The 26290-nt window shown below is 41.5% G+C and overlaps 5 protein-coding genes across 5 annotated transcripts; 3 read left to right on the plus strand and 2 right to left on the minus strand.

The window, feature by feature from the left end:
• Positions 1–917: 917 nt before the first annotated feature.
• Positions 918–10267, plus strand: phf10 (PHD finger protein 10). The gene is made up of 12 exons (XM_056607071.1): positions 918–1159; positions 2138–2247; positions 2633–2763; positions 3005–3088; positions 3175–3299; positions 3543–3692; positions 3889–3998; positions 4127–4274; positions 4635–4790; positions 8367–8475; positions 8811–8999; positions 9153–10267. Exons 1-12 carry the CDS (start codon positions 1088–1090, stop codon positions 9236–9238), a joined length of 1470 nt encoding a protein of 489 aa, XP_056463046.1. The 5' UTR covers positions 918–1087; the 3' UTR covers positions 9239–10267.
• A 46-nt stretch (positions 10268–10313) lies between these two features.
• psmb1 (proteasome 20S subunit beta 1) lies at positions 10314–13599 on the plus strand. The gene is made up of 6 exons (XM_056607075.1): positions 10314–10570; positions 10908–11015; positions 11397–11478; positions 11662–11791; positions 12027–12133; positions 12423–13599. Exons 1-6 carry the CDS (start codon positions 10470–10472, stop codon positions 12606–12608), a joined length of 714 nt encoding a protein of 237 aa, XP_056463050.1. The 5' UTR covers positions 10314–10469; the 3' UTR covers positions 12609–13599.
• A 1164-nt stretch (positions 13600–14763) lies between these two features.
• Positions 14764–16877, minus strand: LOC130402975 (26S proteasome regulatory subunit 6A-B-like). Its single transcript, XM_056607072.1, has 2 exons — positions 15532–16877; positions 14764–15217 (listed from the first exon to the last, which is right to left on the minus strand). Exons 1-2 carry the CDS (start codon positions 16474–16476, stop codon positions 14879–14881), a joined length of 1284 nt encoding a protein of 427 aa, XP_056463047.1. The 5' UTR covers positions 16477–16877; the 3' UTR covers positions 14764–14878.
• tbp (TATA box binding protein) lies at positions 15906–22029 on the plus strand. The gene is made up of 9 exons (XM_056607074.1): positions 15906–16652; positions 17091–17307; positions 17669–17822; positions 17999–18176; positions 19064–19151; positions 19345–19436; positions 19620–19787; positions 20151–20245; positions 20585–22029. The coding sequence occupies exons 2-9, from the start codon at positions 17263–17265 to the stop codon at positions 20662–20664; spliced, it is 900 nt and encodes a 299-aa protein (XP_056463049.1). The 5' UTR covers positions 15906–16652; positions 17091–17262; the 3' UTR covers positions 20665–22029.
• pdcd2 (programmed cell death 2) lies at positions 21420–26057 on the minus strand. Its single transcript, XM_056607073.1, has 8 exons — positions 25724–26057; positions 25529–25637; positions 25312–25368; positions 25033–25221; positions 24643–24819; positions 23249–23349; positions 22942–23055; positions 21420–22750 (listed from the first exon to the last, which is right to left on the minus strand). The coding sequence occupies exons 1-8, from the start codon at positions 25925–25927 to the stop codon at positions 22589–22591; spliced, it is 1113 nt and encodes a 370-aa protein (XP_056463048.1). The 5' UTR covers positions 25928–26057; the 3' UTR covers positions 21420–22588.
• Positions 26058–26290: the final 233 nt, after the last annotated feature.

Here is a 26290-nt window from a genome sequence, read left to right on the forward strand (position 1 = left end):
GACTTTTAGTGGCTTCACTAAATAATTAGAAAGTCTTATATTTTACTTTCACTGATGAGTTAATATCGCAACACTTTGACGTACCCTACAACGATCCTAAACCCTAGATTGAATATTATTTTCATGTCTCTCGTCTGAAATTAAAAGCTGTTGCGTCGCAGGGATAACTAGATTAAATATTAACCCAAAAGCCTCTTCTTTCCTTATTTTATTTTTACAATTCGGACAAATTACTCTGCCAAATGTGTGGGTTCAGACACTTGAAAACACAACGTCAGGTTTTCTTGCATCTGAATGTAAATGTATAAGAAACCCTGTGTTTATGTGGATTTGGTGGCAGGGCCTTGAAGCGGCATGACTGGTTCTACACCTGAACGCACCACACAACACTTGCACTCCCACGCCGATGCGGCCCAAGGCGGCCCTCTGCAGTCTGCACAGAGCCAGTGTTGTTACCGCCAAGTTCTCCATCCAGATTCTTGCCATTTTTGTTTCTCTTCGCTTGATGCTGGAACTGTCCACCCAGCTCCGTCCAGTCTGCTCACAGTCCCTCAAACTCTTCAGAAAGCACCTGAAGAAGAGATTTCCTGGGGAGAAGAACTGAAGCACCTGCCTACATCTTTTAATGGATGTCTGTTATTACGTTAGATAATATAGTCCTAGATTTGATCTCACTTAACCCTCTCTGTTAAGGCACTTAACCATCTCTGTTGATAATAGGATGAGTCTGTTTGGAAGGGGGGCCGGGGGGCAGTGGAGCCCCCCCAACACACACACACACACACACACACACACACACACACACACACACACACACACACACACACACACACACACACACACACACACACACACTCCATTGTAGGCGCCAACAAAATTTTGATTTTTTAATGTTAGTCCCCAGGCTTTGCCCTGCGCGTAACAATATTCACCTTTATGTCTACATTTCATATTATCTTATGTATGTTGTGCATATTTGCCAGTTAAATGTTCATTAAATATATATACATAATAAATTGAACTCGACACGTCCACAAGGCGCCCGCAAGTACCCTCTGGTCGGCATCTCGTCACATCAGATTCAAACATGGCCACTGTGCTGCCCGTCAGACCGTCCTGTGATAGCAGCCCTGCAACTCCAGGAGTGCCATGTATCAAGGTAATGTTGCCTCGACGGAATCCATAACAACCTTATCCAAGTGTGGGAACATTGAGAAATGTGTGCAACGTTAATCCGGGTTATAGAGCAAGCCAGCGGGCATCGATAGCTAACTAATTCATGTGTGTGAATTGGTAGCTACGCTAGCGCTCCTCCTTTGTTTCCAATTCATGTCTAATAGTGTAAGGTTAGCCTAGTGTCCCTTGTGTTGACTGCGATGTGAATTGTTGGTTAGTTTGTGTTAAGAAAATGTAACCTTAAAGATAAATGCACGGTGAATTGGCTTGGATTTCCCCGTGGAAAGCTAATGTTGGTAACGCTAATGTTATACTAACATTAAATGTCCAGTATGGATTAGTATGGTCGGTTTACATTACTTACGTTTAACTTTTTGGTCCATCAGAAAATATGACCTGAACTAGATTTGAAAGTTGCACAACATTGCATAGTTTATTTATTTGTGCAATATATATTGCAGTATTCGTTTGCTGCGAGTGGTTGGGATCTGTGTACGTTTTTCATTTGTGACAAAAAGTGGCAAAGTATAACATTTAAGAAATTTCTTAGAGTCAAATGTGCAGAGTATCTAAATAATATTTTAACAAATGTTATTTTCTAACAAGTGTTGTCACGATAACCTAGAGTAGACCAGAGTAGAAGTAAGCCATTGCCATAGACTTGCATTTAATATCTGTTGAAAGTTAGGGATAGATATATTTCCCAAGGATGCTGCGGGGTATGTTTCAGACTTTGGGTTTCAGACATCGATGGAAACAAGTATCTTGGAGTAAAATAGACCCTAACGCTATACTCCCCCTTTCTAATAATATTTAATTCACATCAATGGGAAGCCCTCCCATTAAACCTATCATGGTGTAATAATCAATGGCATGTTGGTGATGGTAAACTATACTGTGTGTGCATATAGCCGTGTGGACCAGAATTTATATTTTGCGTCATGCTGGTTTTTCCTCTCAGGAGGATGTTATTGAGGAGGTGTCCAATGATGGAAGCCAACCACCCAAAAGGAGAAGAATGGGTTCTGGGGATAGCTCCAGAAGCTGTGACACCTCCAGCCAGGAGCCTGGGTGGGTAGAAATGTAGGACAGGCCATATAAGACATATTCAGGCCAATAACCAAAAATAATTGAACAATTAAACAACTTTCTTACTTTACACCATAATCTATGCAGTTAATTATTTATTTATTAGTAGAACATATTTATTAAGTATTATTGGTTATAGTAGAAGAAGAAAACAATTATTATTATTAATAAAGGCCCATCGGTCGTCAATGCTGATGGAAACTAATTCAAATATTGTTAGTCATAAAATCACATGCTAAAACTGCTGTTGCAACTTTAACAAATATATGAATAATATTCAGCCTATGTTTCCCTGTTGCTGGATGGAAAACAAGGAAGCGTTGGCGAGGGAATCCTCACAGTTATAGCTTTCCCTCTGTCCCCACAGACCCACATATTTTCCAGCAGAGAACCTGACAGAGTACAAGTGGCCTGCAGACGACATGGGGGAGTACTACATGCTCCAGGAGCAGGTCAGCGAGTACCTGGGGGTCACGTCGTTCAAGAGGAAGTACCCCGGTGAGCGCGATGATCCCTTCGAGAGTATCGTACCATATTCTACCAGGGTCCCTATTGTAATGCTTAATGTCAATGAGATGAACCGGGAAAAAAGTATTCAAACATGCAATACATACAAAGCCCCTTTTAATTAATTTCACACTTCTATTGGAAGGGAAATAAAAGTGTGTGTGTGTGTGTGTGTATACTGCATACTGAAAACTGCTTCTCTCTGCCTGTGTAACCGTTGCCTCCTGTTTAGACCTGGAGAGGAGAGACTTGTCCCACAAAGAAAAGCTTTGCCTGCGAGAACAGAATGTCATCACTGAGACGCAGTGCACCTTGGGTATGACGCATCTTAATAACTTCTGCGTCATTCATTTACATTATTTTATGGAGGTAGCAATCTGTATCTGTGTGTGTGTTCTGCAGGTCTAACCGCACTTCGTAGCGACGAGGTGATAGACCTGATGATCAAGGAGTACCCCATCAAACACTCAGAGTATTCCGTTATTCTGCAGGAGAGAGAGAGGCAGCGGATAGCCAAAGAGTACTCTGTACGTATACTGGGAGAGTGTTTGTCTTGACCCAAAAAATCTTCATAATGTCATGTCTGATATGATAGTAGATTGTAAAAGAACGGCCACATTATTTGGGTTTTGTTTCCTTGAAAAAAGTCTCTGGGCCATATTTGTATTTATTAGTAGGAGCGCTGAGCTAAGCATGTGTTAGAGTTTGGGAGGGTGAATATATGTTTTAATTACTATTAATAACATATGTTCTCCCATCGCTCTTCTCAGCAAATGCAGCAGCAGAATCCCCAGAAGGTGGAAGCCAGCAAGGTCCCGGAGTACATTAAGAAGGCAGCCAAGAAGGCAGCCGAGTTCAACAGCAACTTCAACAGGGAGCGCATGGAGGAGAGAAGAGCCTACTTTGACCTCCAAACACATGTATGTTAGCATAGACATATTGTTACTATCCTACAAACTTCAATACATTAACTCATGGGAATGCCATTTGTGGTAGACGTTCACATTTAATTTGTAAGTTAAATTTCCAAATACCAGGAAAGAAGCAACTTATAGCATCTTTGGTTGCGTCATCAACAACGATTTGTTCTGTAGCAACCTTGTGTTGTTGTCCCAGGTCATCCAGGTGCCCCAGGGAAGGTTCAAGGTGTTGGCCCCGGAGCTCACCAGGGCTGGGCCCTATCCTGTGGCCCTCATTCCCGGCCAGTTTCAGGAATACTACAAGAGGTACAAACCCAATTGTTCACCTGTGAGGTTGACAGCCTGCACCACTTACCTTTACTGCCAACGTGTCCTTGTATAGTGATGCATGGAAATGGGTACTCATGGGTAATTGGTAATTCTTCGGCTTGCAGGTACTCTCCCAACGAGCTGCGGTACCTGCCGCTGAACACGGCGCTTTTCGAACCTCCCCTGGACCCGGAACTCCCGGCTCTGGACTCAGAACCTGATTCAGATGACGCTGAAGACGGCAAAGATGTCAAGAAGAACAAGAATGCATCCGTAAGATATATGTCCAGCTGGCCCCTGGAGGGCGAGAAGGCCACTCCAGGGGTAGAGTATAGCGTTGCAGTGTAATGTGGTGAATTATTGCACTCTTGTCTTCAAATGGCTCGGTTATTTTGTCACGATTTAGAAAAAGCTTTGATCCAAAGTGACTTTTAAGGCTTTTTTTCGTTATCATGTTGTTATGACGGACCATGTCTGGGTTGGGTGTTTTGCTGAAGAACAATGGAGGTAGACATTGGGGTACCCCTTTGGATGGTATCCCAACCCCCGAACCGCCTCTCTGTCCGGCCCGCTCCCTTCATGCCCCCATTTATGTGTTTCTTTATTCACTCCTTGGCTCCCCTCCGTCTCCAGGACAGTTCTTCGGGCAACACCTCCGACGTGGAGAGTCAGGAGGGGGGAGCAGCGCCGGCACACAAGGGCAAGGGCAAGGACCGGACCACCACACCGGGCAAGGAGGGGACCCCGCGGCACCCCCACAAAGCATCCGCGACCACGCCCGTGTACAAGGTAGAGGACAAACCCACCTGAACTCTGCTCTCCTTCAACAGCAGCCGCACTTTTATTAGCCCCGCCTCCTCTTCCTCCTTGTAGTACTTCCTCTAGTCCCTTTCTCCGTCACCCCCATCCCCTCCTCGCGTCCTTCCCTCTGTCCTCTGGTTACTATGGTTCCCAGCAGCACTTTCTACTGAGGTCACGCACGCACCCTCGTGTGCACAACCACGCACTCAAGCGGTTGCCATGCGACGGGTTTCAAACTGTAAGCAATAAGAACCACTCAGAGGAACAGTCGGCCGTTTTTTCGCGGATCACTTTTCCCCCACACCGCTTTTCAGTTTTGTGTGTGTGTGTGTGTGTGTGTGTGTGTGTGTGTGTGTGTGTGTGTGTGTGTGTGTGTGTGTGTGTGTGTGTGTGTGTGTGTGTGTGTGTGTGTGTGTGTGTGTGTGTGTGTGTGTGTGTGGTCGGTCAATGGATACACCTAGAGGAATATACACATATGGCTGCTATTTTTTGGTTTAAGAAAATATATTCTTTTTTCTTTTTTTAATGACGCTGACGTTGTGAGATATCTAAAGTTTTGAGTCAGTTTTAATGTTTATACCTAAATTTGCCTAATTTGAATATGTATGTTGGCATACATATGATATACTTTGTGTTCTCAACAGTAACGTGCGGTTGTAAATTATCAGAGCAATGTTTGTTGTGGGCCTTACTTTGTGCTTATCTTGGGTGAGATGAGGAAACACGGGCCTTGTTCACACGGCTACAATTGAACTCTGTTCTAGTTCACTCAGCCCAGTCAAAGTGAACTGCTCTGACAAACTACCATTAATTGAAACTACGTTTTTCGTTTCAAATATCGCCCGACAGCCAATGTTTTGAAGTGTAAATAACAAAATATAGTGTTCGGTTGGGTGTTAATTATTTATGTTATCCAAAGAATTGGTATTTCTTCATAACCGTTTCCCGGAAAGACATAATCTTTCAGATCGAGGTTAGTGGTGTGAACAAGGTTCTGTTTACCAGTTGGATCTGAAAAGGGGTTACTAGGTCAGCTTTCATGATGTTTGGGCTTCTCCTCCTATTAGAAGTGAGCTCAGGTTTTAGGGCATAGCGAAACCTATAACTTCTGTTACTTCATTGCATAGCCTTGAACGACAATATAAATATTGAATAAAGTTGAGGATTTTGAGTTGATGGAGCAATATGCCTGCAACCATACTTGACAGGGCAAATGCACAGGTATTGATCTGTATGCAAACCCCTGGACCTTTTTTTATTTGATTTATTTTTATTAAAAAATGTTATGTTCTTGAGAAATTTGTAGACAGGGATGCCAAAATAGGCAGTTTGACAAACATAATTTCCGTAGACTTTGTACATGCAATTGAAATCTGTTGAGTTTAATAGGTTAAAGCATATTGAAATGTTTCTGGCACCCCTCATTGTTTTTAAGGATGTGAGGGCATTTACTTGCTCAAGTGTATGAGGAAATATTTATTTTAGAAATTAAATATCTCACACAAATAGTTACCACAAAAACCTTTATACGAAGCATAGTATTGTTTGAAATTATTTTTGAGCGATCTTTTAAGTGTTTCTTGTTCAATAAATAGGTTGTGCAAATTCAATTGGTGGTCAAGTTAGACAATATTATTTAATGCAACTGGAGCATTGCATAGATGTAGCTCCACCAATTGCTATTTTGGGGCTTTCACACTTAAGTAGGACAATTATTTTGAATCTCTAAAATGTCTTAAACAATGGCGGTCAACATGGTTAATTTGAAAGAGATGAGAATGAGATAGTACCACTTAGACATGTCTAATTATAAAATTGAGCAGTCATCAGTGTTTTAAAATGGATGGATCGGCCTAAACTGCTCTCATTGGCTTTCATTATCCTCTCTTTCTCTCAGTTTAGCCGTCACCCGCTCTATTTACTCCCTTCCATGTCTGACAAAGTCAATACTGTACATGTGTGTTCAAGTTTCCTTTTCTTTCAGTCAGGGGACATTTTACTTAGAATGTCACAACATGTCAATAACGCTCGGTAAAAAAAACCATATACTACAAAAAGTAGCACATATATTTTTGTAAGTTGCATGTTGAATTTTGTAAGACAACTGTAATTCATGAGAGGGGACGGGGCAATGATTTTTATCCTGGTTTTTCTACTAACCAGAGTGCTTAGACAACGTTTATATGTGTGCAATACTGTGCGCTTCTGGGCACTTTTTACTCACTGAAAGCAATGCTACATGGGGGATAATAGAGTAAATCTGCCCCAAGATAAGTAAGGGGAACTGGCAAACAGTTTAAATACTTAGTTGAACATTTTGACTAGTTTTCATTATTGTTCTTGACTCTTTTGGATTGAACTTGAAGCTTGACCACAGTATCTGTTTAATAAAATCACTGTTGTTGTTAGACCTGTTCCATTACCGATACCAGTATCGGAAATGCCACCGATACCAGTATTGGAAAGGCCTCCAATACCGCCTAAAAATGCAGTATATGGTATCGGCGAGTTCGCAAACCTGGCAAAGAACATTAAATTATCAGAGGTGGGAAGTCAGAAACGCATCATCTCCGACCTACGTTAATTATATAATGGTAATAATAAATGTAAAGAACAAGGTTAGTAGTATTCAGCTGTTAAAATAAATAGATAACGTATATCCCCCAAATAAATATCTTACTCTGTATCATCTGATACTAAAGTATCGGAATTGGTATCACCAAGGAAGAAATGGTATAGAAAAATCTCTAGTTGTTGTCAGTGACCTATACACTAAACATATTTTTTTGTGTTGTGTATTTATTGTATCTACAATAGAGATATTTAAAGTAAAATAAGTAACTATAGATTGTTCTATGTTGACTGTGACTTCCTGATCTTAATGTCCCTTTACCCTCAGTCTGTCTTCTGTGTTGTGTTCTTTCCTATGCTTAATGCTGTCCTTCACGGTATATTCTGTAGGAAGGAACCTTTTTGAGATGTCTATCTAGCAGAGTTTCAATAAAAGTTAAAAAATGAGTGTATGGTTATAGAAGTGGTAAATGTTTTTACAACAGCACATTTCTCAATCGATTTGAATTGTCTTTTTGATCGGATCTCTTTATTTGGTGGAATCATTGGAGAATAGAACCATGAGACTCTTGGGGTTGAATTCAAAATCTTGTGTTGCTACTGGTTCTTTATAAAATCCCCCTTTATTTAATTATAAAAAAGAAATGTAATTTGCATTATCTGCCCACCCACAAAAAGTCTTAAGCATTAAAGAAAAAGGACCTTTAAAAGTTAGCAGCACTGTATAACCACTGAATTGTAAATGCCAACAAGCTAGTTATTATTCTTCAGCCATATGTAATAACAATATAATTTAGCACTTTGTTTTATCATTATCCTTCAAATGAGCATTAGTAATCCATTATTTAGTCTCTAACTTTGTTTGTCAAATGCTTGTATTATTTTTATTTACCAAAAATGCTTATATTCTCATGATGTAATGTTGATTTAACCTGTGGCTGTGGAATGTATACATATGTGATTGGATTTTATAGCCTTATTCTGCCCTTGCAGCCTAAGGTCATTCCCAATGCTATTTGTGGCATTTGCCAGAAGGGTAAAGAGGCCAACAAGAGAGGCAAGCCAGAGGCTCTCATTCACTGCTCCCAATGTGATAACAGCGGTAAGTGTGAAGGGTAATTTTAAAGGATTGTTCCTGCCTCTGACATATCGAGGTAGTCATTCTAGCTAACACTAACTAAGCCTAAGCAGCCTTCAGGTGAACTACAGTCTCAAACCCACTGTAGTATTTCATCTGATCCTTTGCAAGAAAACAATATAGCTTTGTGTGTGTGTGTGTGTGTGTGTGTGTGTGTGTGTGTGTGTGTGTGTGTGTGTGTGTGTGTGTGTGTGTGTGTGTGTGTGTGTGTGTGTGTGTGTGTGTGTGTGTGTGTGTGTGTGTGTGTGTGTGTGTGTTGATAATAATTAGTGATCACTCATCACCTTGCTGGGCCACAGGTCACCCGTCGTGCCTGGACATGAGCGAGGACCTGGTGTGCGTCATCCACACATACCGCTGGCAGTGCATGGAGTGCAAGACGTGCACTGTGTGCCAGCAGCCCCACCACGAGGACGAGATGATGTTCTGCGACCAGTGCGACCGAGGATACCACACGTTCTGCGTGGGCATGAACGCCATACCGCTGGGTACGTGCGCTAGATCACATGACCTGGATGACCATAATCCCTCGATGTGGATCATACTGATTCGTTATCTTTGAAGTGCAAAGATTGCATTCGAAGTACAGTAATCCTGTACTCAAAGTAAACGTGTGTTTTGCTGTGTCCGTTCCTCCTCAGGTCTCTGGGTGTGCAAGCTATGTGAGAAAAACCCCATCACACCGAAGAAGAAGGGAGGACCCAAAACGCCCAAGAAGTCCAAATGATGGAGAGAACGGAACGCCAGCGTATTGGAGCCTGGTTATGTTTGTGACACACTGTCAGAGAGCGTCCCCTGGCGATTCTCCTCACTATTATTAGTCTACCAATCAGAGAGGTGTTTGCATTTAAAAATAAAGGCAATATTTTGTACTTGTTGCTTACTCTGCTATAACGACTTGATTTGATATATGTTTTGGTGCTAAATTTGTCTTGGTAACTTTTACATATTTTTGATAAAATATTTTACATACAAAATGACAGACAGGTCTACACTTTTTTTCCTTTTTCATGGCGCTGAAAATATCCTGTTTAAGCCATAGACAGTAAAGGGTCAGCCCTGTGTCAGCCAGCTGATATGCATCCATATGTGCAGACACTACTTGCATGAATCGAGTGTCCTGTAGAGCTTAGCCAAATGTACACATTAAACAACTGTTGCTCATTATTTATTTTATTTATATATATATATATATATACACACACACACAATCAATACAATTATTAACAATGTATGTATTTGCTGAGCAAATGTTTGATAGCTCTTTAAGATAATTCGGTCATGTTTTTAAGGTTCGCCCCATGCTGCCTCCAAGGGATACAATTATCACGTGTACTCTATGACAAACACTTTTCTCATCTTGTGTTGAAAGGTTGTTGGTGTTTCTTTTTTTGTATAACTTGCTGTTGAAAAAATATATCCTCTGTGAATTTTTTTACTTGATCCATCTTCGGGGAGAAACCTTCTATTAAAAGCATCAACTGAAAAAAGTTATAGCTTATGTATTGGAAATCGAGGGCATTAACATGTTTAAGTATATTAACAGGTTTAGCTGTATATATGCAGGAATAATGGACAATTGATAATTTTTTCAGTTTTTTGTTGTACTTCTATTTTAACATTTGTGGATTTTCTTTTTATCATGCAGTTTTTTAATTCAAAATTGTCCATTGATTTATGTTTAACCATGCCACGGACCCAGTTTGAATATGTTTGAAATAAAATGCGAAAAACTACGTATTTTGTTCTTGGGCAATCAGATGGATAAACTTTGTGTAAAGTCATTCATGTTCCTAGAGGTCTGTGGTATACGTGGCCTGTAGGGGGCGCTACCTCGCGGTGGTAACATGACTGGGCACATGTTATCAAAGTAAAAGAAGAACAAGCTGCCATATTGCAGTGATACAGCGAGTTCATCCTATCAGTTTTTGCAATAAGTTTCAGACAGAATATAAACCATGATTTCTGCGCAAAGTTTTGGGGAAAATGGGAAGATGAAGGATTATCATCATACCGGGCCGGTAGAATACCGGTTTTCGCCTTATACTTTCAATGGAGGGTGAGTAAGATATGACTATTGTTGGGTAGCTAGCCTGAGGACTTGCGATAACAGTCGCTCATTTAGCTAGCCGGGTTGTTAAGACTTTAATTAAAACTATTACAAACATCTATTTAACGAGGATTTCATATTATATTGCTTCTATAAAAGACCATCTTTTGTTCATAGTTTAACAGTAGCATACAATTAATTTGTTGAAAAACCTGACCTGTTTCGGTTTCGTATCCGCCTGCCTGCTTGCTAGCTTGGCGGCTAGTTGCTATCTGCTGTCTTTTCATCAGTCAACAATTAGTGGTCAACTAATCGGTTTATTCTTTGCTGAATGCTTTGTTTTCAGCACTGTGCTTGCTGTAGCCGGGGAAGACTTTGCCATCGTAGCCTCAGACACTCGTCTCAGCGAAGGCTATTCAATCCACAGTCGTGACTCGCCGAAATGCTACAAGCTGTAAGTGTGCTACATCACCCCTTGTTCTCTTAACTGGAGAGATCGACATTTATTTATCTTCTAGAAAAGTATGTTCGGTTTGCATTGATTGCTTAAGCATATTAGCAATAATAAAGCTAAAATAATATTATATATTTGTACTTACTTTTATTTATTTATTTATTGTATTCACTATTTAGTACCTGCACTAGCGCAGAGAGCTTGGATCCCTTGAATTTCATTGCCAGCAATGACTGCTACTGTATGTTTGTCTGTTGTGCATTTGACTGAATAAAGAACTTGAACTTGAACCATTGATAAATACGGACAAGTATTATGTGGGCATTTCATACGGTCGTTTCATTATAATTGACCATCATTTACCTATCTTTTCTAAAACAGGACCGACACCACTGTCATTGGCTGCAGTGGTTTCCATGGTGACTGCTTGACACTGACTAAGATTATTGACGCTCGGCTAAAGGTACTTTACTGCCTGGATTTCAACCCAACCCTTAATATATTGCAATTTGATTCAATAATTGGATGTCTTTGTTTGCTTAAAATCCTAGTCTTAGTAAAATGTACATGGTTGCATGTTTTAAGATAAGCTGTAATGACCAAATCAGTCTGCAGGCTTACAATTGACCCTGCTTGTTTCTGCCAGATGTACAAGCACTCCAACAATAAGATGATGACCAGCGGGGCCATAGCCGCCATGCTCTCCACCATCTTGTACGGCAGGCGGTTCTTCCCTTACTATGTCTACAACATCATCGGAGGACTGGATGAACACGGTATGAACCGTAGCCATTATGTACTTAGTTTAAATTGCATAGAACTACATTCTAATACTGTATCCACCAGTTTGCATTCATTACTTTGTGGTGTTTGTATTGAAAACATAAGTGGTTGCAAGCAGCCATTTGTTAATCTTCCACAGTTCTGAATGTTGCTGTGCCCAGCCTGGGTAGCTAGGTGCAGTAATTTGATAAAAAAATGTACAGGGACCAACCGTCTTTTATTTTACAGGAAAAGGAGCGGTGTACAGCTTTGACCCAGTGGGCTCCTACCAGAGAGACACCTACAAGGCTGGAGGATCAGCAAGCGCCATGCTGCAACCGCTGCTGGACAACCAGGTTAGCATGAGTTCTTCATCCAAAGTAAATATTAGCAGGTAGGGAGGGGTCGAGCATCTGGCTCAAGGATGCCTTCTACTGGTAGCCGGCGACATTGGGCTTCAAAAACAGAAACGTCAGCTGGGAGACAAACACGATAAAAACTTGATTATCCTGCCCCCTAGCATTTAAAGAATACAACCTTTTTATGACTTCCTACCCACACACAATAAGGCAATTGTTGTAAAGCTTATTTCATAGAACCTGTGAATATCTCACACCTTCATCTCTTTCTATTTATCTTGTCTAGATTGGCTTCAAGAACATGACTGGTGTGGAGCACGTGCCTCTATCCAAGGATAAGGCCGTCCAGCTGGTCAAAGACGTCTTCATCTCGGCAGCAGAGAGGGACGTGTACACCGGGGACGCTCTTCAGATCTGTCTCATCACCAAGGAGGGTGTGAAGGAGGAGATGGTCACACTCAGGCGGGATTGAGTTCCCTCGGTCTTCTCTACAATCTCACTTTCCATCACCCTTTTACCGTTTTGTTCATTATACATTCAGTCCCTTGGAATAAGAGTGCTGAACTCAAGGGTTTGCTTATCTAAACAAAAAATGTCTGGGTTCTTTGTCTCCGTCACGTTGGTGTCGTTGAGGTCAAGTGGTTTTAATTAGTAGCCCTACATCAGCCCTGCTATTCTGAAGAGTGCCCTTTCCCGTCCCCCCGGGGAAAGTCGCTTGCCTCTTTTCTCCTCCTTGGGGAAAACCACAACCCGAAAACCATCCACGTCTGGATTCTGCTTGTCTTTATTTCACGCCAATATTTTTACGATCTTGTAGAATAAAATGTGCTGAATTTGTTTTTTATTGACTTAATTTGTTTATGCACATATGCAGTCACATTTTCTTTAGAAAGCAATTAACTATTACATTTTCAATCTCCGTTAATGATAAGGCACAGTAGATCTAACAGGGAAATTAAGGTTGGTCTGGTATACCTCCATATGTAAAAGTCATATCCAAACAGAAGTTTAATGTATCTGAACCACTTGATTAACTTTGCAAGTTATGCATTTGGAAAGGCTACTTATTGCACTCACTGAAATAAAATGATGCTGCTCCCGTTTAAAGGCAAACATCAGATTTGTGAATGCCTTCAAAAATAAAAAATATTGCATCCAGTATTGTTTAGAAAATGGAGGACTGGTGCTTCTTTGTAGCTGATATGACTGTTTGTCGTATAAAGAGTGCGGCGTCCAGAGCTGGCGTTCTCCCTTTATTGCTTCAGTGTCCTTTGAACTTCCTCATGGACCATCTGAATCATCAGGTTCTTCTCCTCACTAAAATTGAATGGATATGCTTAATTTTACAAATACATAGAATGCTTATGCATTTTTGTTCAAACCACACAGGTGACCAGACTTTTATAGCCAAGACTTTCAATGGAATAAAATTCTCAATTATGACTTTAAATCAGGGTGTATTGAAATACAGCGCGTGTTGTATTTTCTTGAACATAAACCCATGACTGACCCTGAGGAAGTGATTTACAAATCAGAAAAAATCCACCCAAGGAAATCTTCCTTTTATCTGTCAATCTGGTTAAACTTCTATGAATCGTATGAATGCACATTATAGCATATCTAGTTTATCTTTATAATTTGTTTAATAGCATCTGTGAGTAATACTACTCTACCTTCCTGCCACTTGAGTATGCCAGGTCACCATAAATTCCTTTCTGCAAAGGATACTGTTGCCTTGAACACCCTTTACAGAAGAATTCTATCCCAGGAACACATGCCTGAGTGCTAAGAAACAAGATATGACATACATGAGTGAAAGCAACTTTATTTGCCCCTGCCCTATGCTTTGATTAGTCCATGGATTTAATGACCAAACATTCTTTTACTCACCTATCTTAGAGTCTGCCCAGTTCTGCAATGTTTAAAGAGCTCTTGCTTCCTTTGGAAATGCTGTCTGTAGCGGCAAACTATTTCTGATTAAAGGAAATGATTTAAACTTTGGCAGTGCTGGCATATGGATTTGCCATCAAACCAGTTTTTCTAGAATACCAGCAGACCACAGCTTGAATGCTTGATGAAAACAGTACCTCGAACTAGTATTTCATCAAGGTTTTATTCTTTTTGTCCGTATAATAAATAGAAATGCTGAAATTAATCACCAAGACAAGAACTCTATACTCCAATTAATTGACTAACACCACTAGTATTTACAGTGACATTACCAGTAACGCAGTATAGTATAATAGTCATTCTATAATAAGCATTTATTTTAGAGGTCATAAATTCAGCTTGAGATACTCTGGCAAAATGGGGTGCATCATGCCCAACAACAATAATTTAAGATTGAAACCTGTAGATAATTACAAGAATTCAGCTGCATGAAAAAATGCAGGTATTCATATTACAGAAAGCTATTGAAATGAACCAAAATGTATTTAAATGTAGTAAAGCCATGATGGAAATATTTTAAGTGGAACTTCTAATATGCCCAATTGGAATGTCACACTCTTAGCAAATCTAATCCAAACTTTAGTGTTACATATGCTTTAACTGTATGAATGAAATCCCACCATTTAAAGTAAACTTAACCGCCAATGCTTGAGCTGTGGGTTCATCACCCTCATCAATAAAAACACAAGAATCCATGATGCCATTTTAACCCAGCTTTATTTATATCAACGTTATACACAACTTTCCATTAAACAATTTAACTGAAAACACAAAAAGACAATCAAAGTGACCTTAGGCATAGTATTGCAGGTTGGCCTTCTTCTTGGCCTGGACCTCAAGGATTCCCTCCATGTAATCCTCATGGTTGAGCTCCGTAGCCCCGCGACGCAGCGCTATCATGCCCGCCTCCACGCACACAGCTTTGGCCTGGGCTCCGTTGAAGTCGTCGGTGCAGCGGGCCAGCTCCTCGTAGTTGACGTCGGCGCTGACGTTCATCTTACGGGAGTGAATCTGCATGATGCGGGCCCTGGCCTCCTCGTTCGGCATGGGGAACTCGATCTTCCTGTCGAGGCGACCCGAGCGGAGCAAGGCTGGGTCCAAGATGTCCACCCGGTTGGTGGCAGCAATCACCTTCACAGGACAAGAGAATGGTTGAATGGTAGTCAATTCAAAACAAGTATGAAAAAACAACTGGGTTTTGCTTGGCCACTGGAGATGTAATCTAGTCTCAGTTCCTAGTGGATTGTTTCTGGCCAAAATGATCCACCAAGTGCCTCCCTATAAGAGTATAGTCGTATTTACAGTTTAAGAATAATGTATAATTTATTATTGTGGTTATATTTGATATGTTTGCATCAGTCTTGATGAGCCATGGGTCTTTGTGAGCCCTGGGTTGGGTCAAGTGCATGACAGTGTCAAACAGAGATGAAGTTGGGAGGAATTACCTTGACTTGCATGTTGGGCTGAAATCCGTCGAGTTGGTTGAGAAGCTCCAGCATGGTTCTCTGCACTTCCCTGTCCCCGGCCTTCTCGCTATCAAACCGCTTGGTGCCAATGGCATCCAACTCGTCGATGAAGATGATAGACGGGGCTTTTTCTTTGGCCAAGGCGAAGGCATCCCTCACCAGCTTGGCTCCATCCCCGATAAACATTTGGACCAATTGGGGACCTGCAAGCTTCAGGAAAGTGGCCTTGGTCTGAGCAGCACAAGCCCTGGCCAGCAAAGTTTTCCCTGTCCCTGGTGCTCCATACATCAACACTCCCTTAGGAGGCTGGATACCCAAGTTTTCAAACTTCTCTTTGTGGTTCATAGGCAACACAATTGCCTCTACGAGTTCCTGGATTTGCTTGTCCAATCCACCGATGTCACTGTATTGCTCGGTTGGCCTTTCGTCGACTTCCATGGCCTTGACCCGGGAGTCGTACTCTGTTGGAAGAGTCTCCAGGACCAGATAGGAATCTTTGTTGACACCAACGAGATCCCCAGGCTTCAGTTTCTCTGCATCTACCAGGCCGATCACTGGCAGGAAGTAAGTCTGCCTGGTGGAGGTCTTGATGACTGCGCATTTACCTTTTCTTTGAGAATCAAGATCAATGTTGGCTCCATCTTCCTCCTGGTCATTTGGATCCACGTCCAATAGCTCAATCACATTGGATACCAGGTACGGCAGAGTTTTGTTGACTTTAATCTTCTCGGTGTTTTCTTTTATCTTGTCCTTCATGGCCTGTAATTCGTGCGTCACTCGGAGGACTTCGCTCTTCATGATCTTTATCTCACTGTCAAGCAGACGGGTTCGTTGAACGATCTCATCTGTGGACATTTTAAGCACTTCTTCTCCGATGCCATCTTCCACTTCGTCCCAAACTGACTTGTCACTCAGCGACGCCATCTTTGCTTTGTGGCGAACTGAACCTCGACACGCCGGAAGTTAAATCTTATTCTTCCGGATGTGGAACTCACGAGCGCAAAGCAGACGGGCATGAAACGACTGCAAATTCTTTACATGTTTTCTACAGTCTATGGTCTTTATATGTTGAATATTCGGTTGTCTTTTGTGGAGTGAAGGCAAGTACTACTGCAAACGAAACCATACTCAGCTTGAGTGCATGTTACGTTAAAAGGGCATCAACTTGGAGGGAAGTTTCTCACTTCTCGTGGCGTAACTAGATTCTACATTTGAATGGTTAGCTGCGGATGCTAAGGGAGAGTACTCCGACTAGCCTACTTCTTCTAATCAATCTATATTTGAGTCAGCTTTGCATGCCTGGAAATACAATGCAACAAAGGGTTGCCATACTTCAGTATTGCAATTGCACATTTATATAATTGATATCACTTATTGCAACAATGCAACTAAAGCTAATCTTTAGCAAGCTGTCAATTATTGTATTCGCGCCACTGCAGTAGTTGTATGCCTGTCACTAACAACAGATTTTAAATGTACATGTCTGACGCCGTTTTCAGATTCATGTGTTTAATATTTATTTTATTACTTACTTCCAGAACCCGAATAACAGTAGGCAGCCGGGAAATTCATCAAATTCCGGCACATGGTTGTTGTTGAGTTTTTAGCCTGCACAGACCGACCGACCGCCCTCCAGCCGCTGTGCAGAGTTCATCGTGTCCGTGTGACTAGCAGCCTCCCTCGGTGGCAGCTGTCTCACGCAAGGAAGAGATGGACCCGAACAATACACCCTTTCAGGGGCTGGCGTCCCCACAGGTAAAGACAGTATTATTGGTTGTTCTCCAGCCCCTAAACATACAATAACATGCATACATAATACAGGAAAGTGTATATATAGACCCCAGATTACATATTATTTATATTGCTACTACACAATCTTATCTTATCTATCTAAAGATGTTGGACATATGGAAATATTTCTGCGTAAAATATCTCGAAAGATTTTCCATCTTTTATAATGATTTTGCAAATAAGTAAGCCTGCATATTTTTATCTCCAGTTTGTCACAAAATTAGACATGGACTATTAAGGGATTTTAAAGCAAAACAAATGACCAAAATTGGACCCATAGCCAAATGCATTGCTAACTATCGAATGTTTACTTGTATCTTCCAAGGGTGCCATGACCCCGGGGATGCCCATGTTCAGTCCAATGATGCCGTATGGCTCTGGCCTGACCCCCCAGCCGGTTACCAACACCAACAGCCTGTCCATCCTAGAGGACCAGCAGAGACTGCAGCAGCAGCAACAAGCCCAGCAGGCCAACGCAGGTGAAAATATGATATGGCCCTATATTACAACTCCCACTTATTAAATCACAAATGTTGCATCACTATTCGCTTTTTTAAATGGACTTGCTGCGAGTACCCGGTGTATGTGTATAGATATAGGCAAATTTGTTTATCTTCCTGAACTTAGTATGTTGCATGTTGTCATCATTTTGTAGGTCTTGCAGGTACGTCGGGTCAGACCCCTACGTTGTTCCACTCCCAGACTGTTGGGGGGTCCACCACTACTGCCCTACCAGGAAACACCCCCCTGTACAACACACCGCTAACCCCCATGACACCCATCACTCCCTCCACGCCCGCCTCGGAGAGCTCCGGGATCGTACCACAGCTGCAGTAGGTTTACCACAGACACGTTGGTGTAGCCGTTTCTGTCAGTCTGTGTAACAATGACCTGACTGCAGACGTGGCAGCGTACAGGCTAGTCAAGTGGTCAGGGTGCTCAACCCCCCTCGCCGAAAAAGCAATGCGTTCTATCCCTAATATCTGCAGCCTATAACTGCAGAAATCCTCCAATAGCCTGTAGCGATCCTCGCGTAAGATGATTAACCCCTACCTAGTCCTGATCCCTGAATGCTCTGATGGTTACTTTGGCTGAATGATAAAATAGTACAAAGTGAATCTTAATCTGATTGTTGTCAGAGGCTTGGCTACACTATTCCGAAGCCACTCAATGAACTCTTTAATTAATTAAACGGAATAGATTTTCGGCAGAGTCAAGATAAGACCAAGACATTAGTCAAAATCAACCGGGGCCCCGCAATTGTATCCACACTTGTGGCTCCACATCTGTAACATTGGGACCTGGTTGCTGGCCGTTGCACTTCTTCGGCGTGATGGTGACCTGTTTCTGTTATACTGTATTCCAGTTAAATGCCTCAGAGTACGACGCAGCATGAGCAACTGGTGCTTAGCATGGACAAGGTCGTCCTTCAGTTTGAAGGCCTACCCTCGATCTTTTTTGATTAAGCGTTGGCTTTGAGGGCCTTATCCAAGCTCTATCTGCCACAACAGGACCTGAAGAGCCCATCATTAAGCTACATTCCAAAGTTTTCTTAACATGCCCGATTCACAAGAATCTATCTCCCGTTTGCATTGCCATGGCCAGAGACTAGAATGAGGTTATCAAATTGCCATTTTTGCCAGTTACTAAATGCAATATTTGGCCTGGGTAATGTTGAATGAAATCCATGTATTTTTCTCTACTCCTCTCCTGCTTGTAGGAACATTGTATCAACCGTGAATCTGGGCTGTAAACTTGACCTCAAGACCATCGCACTGAGGGCTAGAAACGCAGAGTACAACCCCAAGGTGCGAAGAGAACTCCATTTGGAGACCTTGGTTCAATGCTTTGTTATTGTCTTTAATCTTTGCTTAATGCACGCTTGTGTTTTTTATTATTAATTAATTTCTATGATATGATCCAACTAGGCTTGTACCGTCGCTATGAGGCGTTTCCAGACCCCTATATTCATCCTCTTTTTCCGGTGTCTCCCCGTCTCAGCGTTTTGCGGCCGTCATCATGAGAATACGAGAGCCCCGCACCACGGCCCTGATCTTCAGCTCTGGGAAGATGGTATGCACTGGAGCCAAGAGGTGAGCCCCTACCGCATAATCCACCGCAATCTCTTTTGCAATACTGAAAACGGCTCCCAATACATTCCAGTAAAATTGCATCAAATACATTGCAATAAGATTGCATCCAATCAAAGTATAACATCTTGTTTGATTCCCTCCCTCCCTCCCTCCCTCCTCCCTCCCTCCCTCCTCGGGTGCCAGTGAGGAGCAGTCGAGGCTAGCGGCCAGGAAGTACGCCCGTGTGGTGCAGAAGCTGGGCTTCCCAGCCAAGTTTCTGGACTTCAAAATCCAGAACATGGTGGGCAGCTGCGACGTCAAGTTCCCCATCAGGCTGGAGGGCCTGGTCCTTACCCACCAACAGTTCAGCAGGTAACCGCATGTGCCATAACATCCACTGGCTCCAGGCTCACTCCTTCTGTCTGCTTTAGGGATTAGCTCGACGATGGAAAAAATCATAATCATTAATATTTTAGTCAATATCGAAATCACAATTATTCAAACGATTATTTTTTAGTATGAAAACATGATTCATTTATTTAGCCTTTCTCTCCAAAAAAACGCTTAAACTGAGACTTTTAAAATCTCCCCTTAAGCCCTAATTGGAACCAGCTAGAACCATTAGCTAGAGCTGGGTTTGTGATAGCACTCGATACTTGATTTTCCAGGTATTGATTCCGGTATTTGTGTGTTCTTTTGTTGTGTCTAACATCTGTCCCTCTGTCTTTGTTCTAGTTATGAACCTGAGCTTTTCCCAGGTCTCATCTACAGAATGATTAAACCTAGAATCGTCCTGCTCATCTTTGTCTCTGGGAAGGTGGTTCTAACAGGTAATCTTGGCATTGTACCTCCTTCTATAACCAATCATTTGTTTGATTATGTGTCTTGTGGTCAGTGTATAAAGTCCCCAAGTAAGATCAAGGCAACCTGTTTATACACAAAAAATCATACAGAATCAAAAGCTTTCTGTATATTCGTATCCTTTAATGAGCCCTGCAAGAACAGATGAGAGGCCTCAATAATATGCATATGATGCATTACCCTATCTGGTTTAGAATGCAATGGAAGAACCCTTTTTGAGTGTCAATTAAACATTTACTGACACAGCACCTGAGACAACTTGAGGCAACAGGATTTACTGCAAGTACTAATATCATCTCTGTTTCTAGGTGCCAAGGTGAGGGGAGAGATTTATGAGGCCTTTGAAAACATCTACCCCATCCTGAAGGGCTTCCGTAAAACAACGTAGACAGCCCCCCCCCCCGCGCTTAATTTTTGTACTTTTTTTAGAACATCAGATTCAAATCTATATATTGACTTTCAAAAAGCGGACTGCCTTTTGGGCTGATGTACATGGATGTAAAATTTGCGCAACAAGGTCACGTTGTTTTAAGTGGTCTTGTTCGGATTTGGGGACGTGCCATTCGGTGCCATTGGGAGGCTGCTGTCCTACGTTCAACCTCCAAATGACCATCCTGGTATACACACGGTTTTGATGATCTCGTCCTGATCATCATATTCACTTTTTTTACGGTGATGACGAGAAGTACACCTGTTCAGAAAGTACAGAAGGGGAAGAAAGCCAGAGATGTCAACTTATTTTTGAGGAATAGGACACACGTTGACACGCTGGAAACCAATCGAAGACTTCTTATCTCTTTTGTTCATAATTTCTTTCTTTTTTTATGGACCTGTCACTGCACATTCCATTCTGTATTCAGTTGAATTTCGTAGTATTTCATTTTCAAACATGAAGTGCCAGTTTTAAATCGATGAGCTTAAATTCAATCCATGTATAAATAAGGAAACCGCCAAATTCTTAGGTCCAAGTTTATCCATTTGAAAAAATTGTAATTGGTTGGTTACAACTTGTTTGCATTTGAGAAAACACATGACAAACATTTTATCTTTTGGCATGGCATTGAAATTTTTTTAAAGATAAATAAACACTTTTTTTTTTTTTAAGTAAGGATATTAAGCTTTTGTATTATCCACTGGAAATGTTTCTTTTCTGGCTTAAGAGCAACTATTGAGGGTTAAACCTTTTGTGTAGGTGATTTAAGTAAGTGAACTCCATGGAAAAAGCCCCTCCCCTTTTTCTGGCATACTCAATTGTTTCCTTTTAATAGCACTGACGGTTTAATGGTTGAACGAACTATGCATGTTATGTTTGTAAGTTCTTTGTATTGTCCTGAAGTTTTGAATTTTTTTGGATATTTAAGTCATTAATGCTAACAGATTTCCTGGAAATATGCTCATGGTTGGTCAGACTTGCTAATAACCTCAGCTAAATTCAATGTCCTTTTTCTTTGGCACTGCTAGTGTTACATGCATGTCTCACTATTTAATTGTAGTCAGTTTTATTTCAATGTTTTCATTAGTTTCACTCACATGATGACAAAGTTGCAAAGTAATTGGAGAAAGGTACCTCAGCTCTTGGATTGAAATAAGCACTATTACAAAACGCAGTCTTTATTCTGGCTTCAAATTGGATTTCTGTTTGTAAATAAACATATCTAAGGATTGTTTGTGTCAATATCCATTTTGATGTAGATGTTTTTTGGTAGTCAGTGAAAATATCAGACACTTTATTTTAAAATATACATAACATATGGACATAAGCAATAGTGGATCATAGCAACCAATAACTTTATTTTGGAAAATGTTTCAATTGATTAATGTCCATCTGGATCATAGTGGAGAAAAGTTGTATTTTGCTTGCTATTTAGCCAGACCCAGAAAACTTGTGACTGGCATCTCCATCACATGCCAGGAGATCAGAAAATACTGAACCTTGAGGTTTTCTCTGTGGTTGGCTATCTAGAATAGTATGGTTGTATGCAACTTTTAAGAGCTAGCCCATATATTTTAAAGAACGAAAGCCGATAAAATATTTTGATGTTGAAAGTAACCATACTAACTTCAAGAAAAGCATGTTCAGAATCCAAAACTACCGGTAGACTATTTAGCCATTCTCTGATATGCCTTGCTCACAAGTCTTAAATCTTCATTACCAATCATAGACGGTGCCTGTTCGGTTGTGTCTGTATATGTAAACAATGCTATTTTGGTTCTCCAGTCCAGAATCAAAATGAGGGTTCACACAGCCTCCATATGATCGGTGTCCGGTTATTCTGATTCAACTTTGAAGCGCAGGTACATCTTCCATCGGTCTAAAGCTGCTGCTCTGAGCTGAAGTCCTGCTTCCAAAGGAACTCTCTGCAGTATCCTTCAGTATTACAGCTGACAGAGCAACTGTACACAGCTAGCGTGCCCCAGTCGATACTGGCGCCAGTAGAATCCACTCGCAGACTGTTCAGCAGCTGTGGCATCACCTGGAAACATTTGATAGGTTTCATGGAGGGCATAGAATTAGCATTACTATTATTAATATGTGTGTGTGTAACATGCAATTTTTAAACCCAATGCACACATTGTTTGACACACATTAACTGCTTTTAGATTTAAGTGAATCTCTACTGAGGATATAATGAATAGCACTGAGTGAGGAGTCAACATGGGCTACCTGGAACTCAAAGGACCTCTTGGCACCACAGGTGCATGATGGGATATCGTGGTCAGACGGGACATGCTGGGAGGAGACCCATAAGGGACATCCTGCTCTACTGTACCGCAGCACCTAAAGAGGACAGAAGCAGGAAGAAGAATAGTGGCCATGTACCAATACCAAACCGTCACCATTTTCCCTAATGTCCCGTTGGAATTCATTCAGCAGTAATTCTTGGAAAGTAATGGTAAGATCTGTTATGCAACTGGAAATTAAAGCACAAATCTTTTCTGCATCTGTCCTATTTGACTGTACTGTTCTTTACCTGGTCTGGTTCTGCTGCGGTCCTCCTCCTAAACCGCTGGAACACCTTGCTGTCTTGGGTCTCGTGCGTGGCCATCTCCTCAAGGTCTACCTCTGCCAGCGCTGAGTGAGTGACCAGAGGGAGGGGAGTGTAAAGATACACGAGGAGGACTCCAGACCCACATACAGGGCTGCTCTTTAAGGACTAATGGATGCCTGTTCATTGTTTTGTTACAACTTTACCCAAAACAAAGAATGGTTCATTATTAACATGTAAAGCCATTACTTTACTGAGTTAGGGTAAAGGATCATCGGAACATAAGAGCATGAATATCATTATTGTACTTCGTTTAAGAATGCTTGATTCTGATTGGCTGGGAGGAGGGCATTAACCCGGCAGGTTGCCCGCTGACTTGTCTGTTGTACTTGCTGACTGAGCACAGCGTCATAAAATACTAGATCAATACGCCTCTTGTAATGTTTTCTATCACAGAAATTTCAAACATGAGATCCATTGTAAAAGTAAACCTTGTTTAAGTTTCTTAAATGTGTTGGAAAACAATTGGGGGGTCAGTCGATATAGTTTTGCAAGAGAGATGCAATGTAGCAACTATGTTATTAAACTAGCGATCAGACGCAGCCTTGTGTGGTTGCTATAGAAACTAATAAGCTATAGCTGAGCTAACGTTATTCACTGTAGTTCTAAACATTGCAGCGTTATTACTTTGAGTGAGTATGTAACTAAAATAGCCCAAATATAAAATATTTTGCCAAATAATTTTGTTTTACATTTATTGCAAATAACAATTATTTGGAATAAGGAACGCATGTTTGATCGATCGTAATTAAAGGGGACTACTTCATGAGGGAGATGAACTCCAACAGACTATACATTTAATAAGCATGCGATACGAATAAGAAAAAGCATAATTATTAAAGTATTTTAATTGTTTTATTATAGAATAAATGGTAGAATAAATGGGATAATCACCTCAAGGCAGGGCAATAAACAGTTTGATATGCCCGGCTCGTGGAATGGAACCACCCTTGACTTCGTTTCAGGCGGTAAGCCGTCCACGAACCAGGCATATCAAACAGTTTATTGCCCTGCCTTGAGGTGATTATCCCTTACTTATTTTCTTCAGATCAAACAAGTTTCTAATCCGAAAATGAAGTTGCTACTTATGTCAGCTGTAATTTTGCCCAAATATCATGGAGGTCTATGCAGCAAAGCAATGCATTGACAAGTATGTAAATAGTACAGATTGATGCTATCTCCCTCAGCTAGCTATGTATTTCGGTGGGAGATTAACGCAAATCTAAGAAAATAAAGTTACGTGGACAACAATAGAGTAGAAGACCCAGGAAGAGATATCACTGAGACACAATGCCTTCACCCACACATCACCAGCTCACCGTCTGCCAAAGGAGCCCCACTTTCAGTCTTCAGTGCCCCCTCCACCTCCGCGTTCTCCTCTGCGTTCTCCTCTTCCTCCACCTCGTCCTCTTCCTGCTCCACATCCTTCTCTTCCGGCTCAGTGGCCAGCTCAAATTCAGGAAATAGGATTAGCGATGCCGCGTCATTGGATGCCTCTACATGGAAAGACAGATGATTAACAGGTCAGTGTCATACATATCCTGGGTAAAATGTTATAAGCGAAACAAGAAACCGAGATGAAACAGGTGATCCATTGCCTATTATTAGCAGTGAGCCTTGACTTAAAAATGCTCAGCATTTAAAAAAAACCTGGCACATCCACCATTGTTGCAATACCACACAGAAGAACCACCCATGCGGATACGTACCCTGGCTGCCACAGGCCTTCTTGTGCGAGTGTTTCCAGTGGAGTGTCTGGTGATGCTTGCTACAGTAGGTTATGTTGTGACAACGGGAGCAGGCTTTGTTGCCAGGGCAACCACACACCCAGCATAGCTTCACCCCAGTAACGGGTAACACCACTTGGTCATGGTCAGAACCGCTAGACTCTCCATCGTCTGAAATATGACAAAAAGTGAGACATTTAGCATTCTGCACACCTCCTTTGATGGATCAATTACCACGGATATCCATTGAGAGAAACAAACCTGGCGGAGGGTCAAATGGATAGAAGTCATTCACCCTTGGGAGCTGGCTTCTGAATACTGATGGAAAAAGGAAAAACATTTTTAGGGTTAGAAGAGATTGGTGAAAATGGAAAATACAATTAATTGGAAAATAAGATCAGGTGAATGGCATGTATTAAAATTTCCAACTAACGTAACCCTATTTAAGCATGGTACATTTAAAAGAGTATTTCTATACCTTTCATACAGCTGCCGTCATTGCGTGAGTAGCATTCAGGAGTTTTGCAGCAGAATAAAAACAGTGCTCTATGGAAGCTTCTTTCCTGCCCAGAAATCGGGGCATACACCTAGAGCAGATACAAAGGTACACCCATTACAATGGTTTTTCAGAGGGGGGGGTGTGCATGTCGCTTCACTCCGGAATTGCACTCACCTGCAGAAGAAAGACCATTGGTAGTTGGCATATATCACACTCCAGCCCAGGCAGAGAGGGGACATCTCTATAGCCGAGCCATGCTGGCTTCCCCCCGACTTTGCTGGGGAACTGTGGACTGCGAAGCTCCCACGGTTCCGCCTCCTCCACAAATCCCAGAATCACTTCCATTTCTTGTTCTGTGTTGGGTTTGCCGCCAGACATTTTTTTTCCAATAACAGCTGAGCGGTTTTAAATATCTAATACACAACGTCAGCTGTCAAACACCACAACACACCCACATGCCTCCTGTGTACGTTGGCAAAAACCATCCGGGTGAGCAGCAACAGTGAACAAACTATGGTTCCATACAGATACACATTTATATGAAAACCATATAATACTTTCTACCACGTTAAATCGCAACAATTACATCTCTGTAGAATTCATTGAAAATATTTTATCATATATTACAGGTAGATAAACAGAGACGGAAGTCTTCAGTTATCTAATTCAGTACAATAAGTGATGTATCAATAAAAGTCTGAAAAACAAGTTATTAATTTGTCCACTAGATGGAGGAAAATA

This window comes from Gadus chalcogrammus, chromosome 14, assembly GCF_026213295.1.
Source record: "Gadus chalcogrammus isolate NIFS_2021 chromosome 14, NIFS_Gcha_1.0, whole genome shotgun sequence".
NCBI classification, from domain to species: Eukaryota; Metazoa; Chordata; class Actinopteri; order Gadiformes; family Gadidae; genus Gadus; species Gadus chalcogrammus.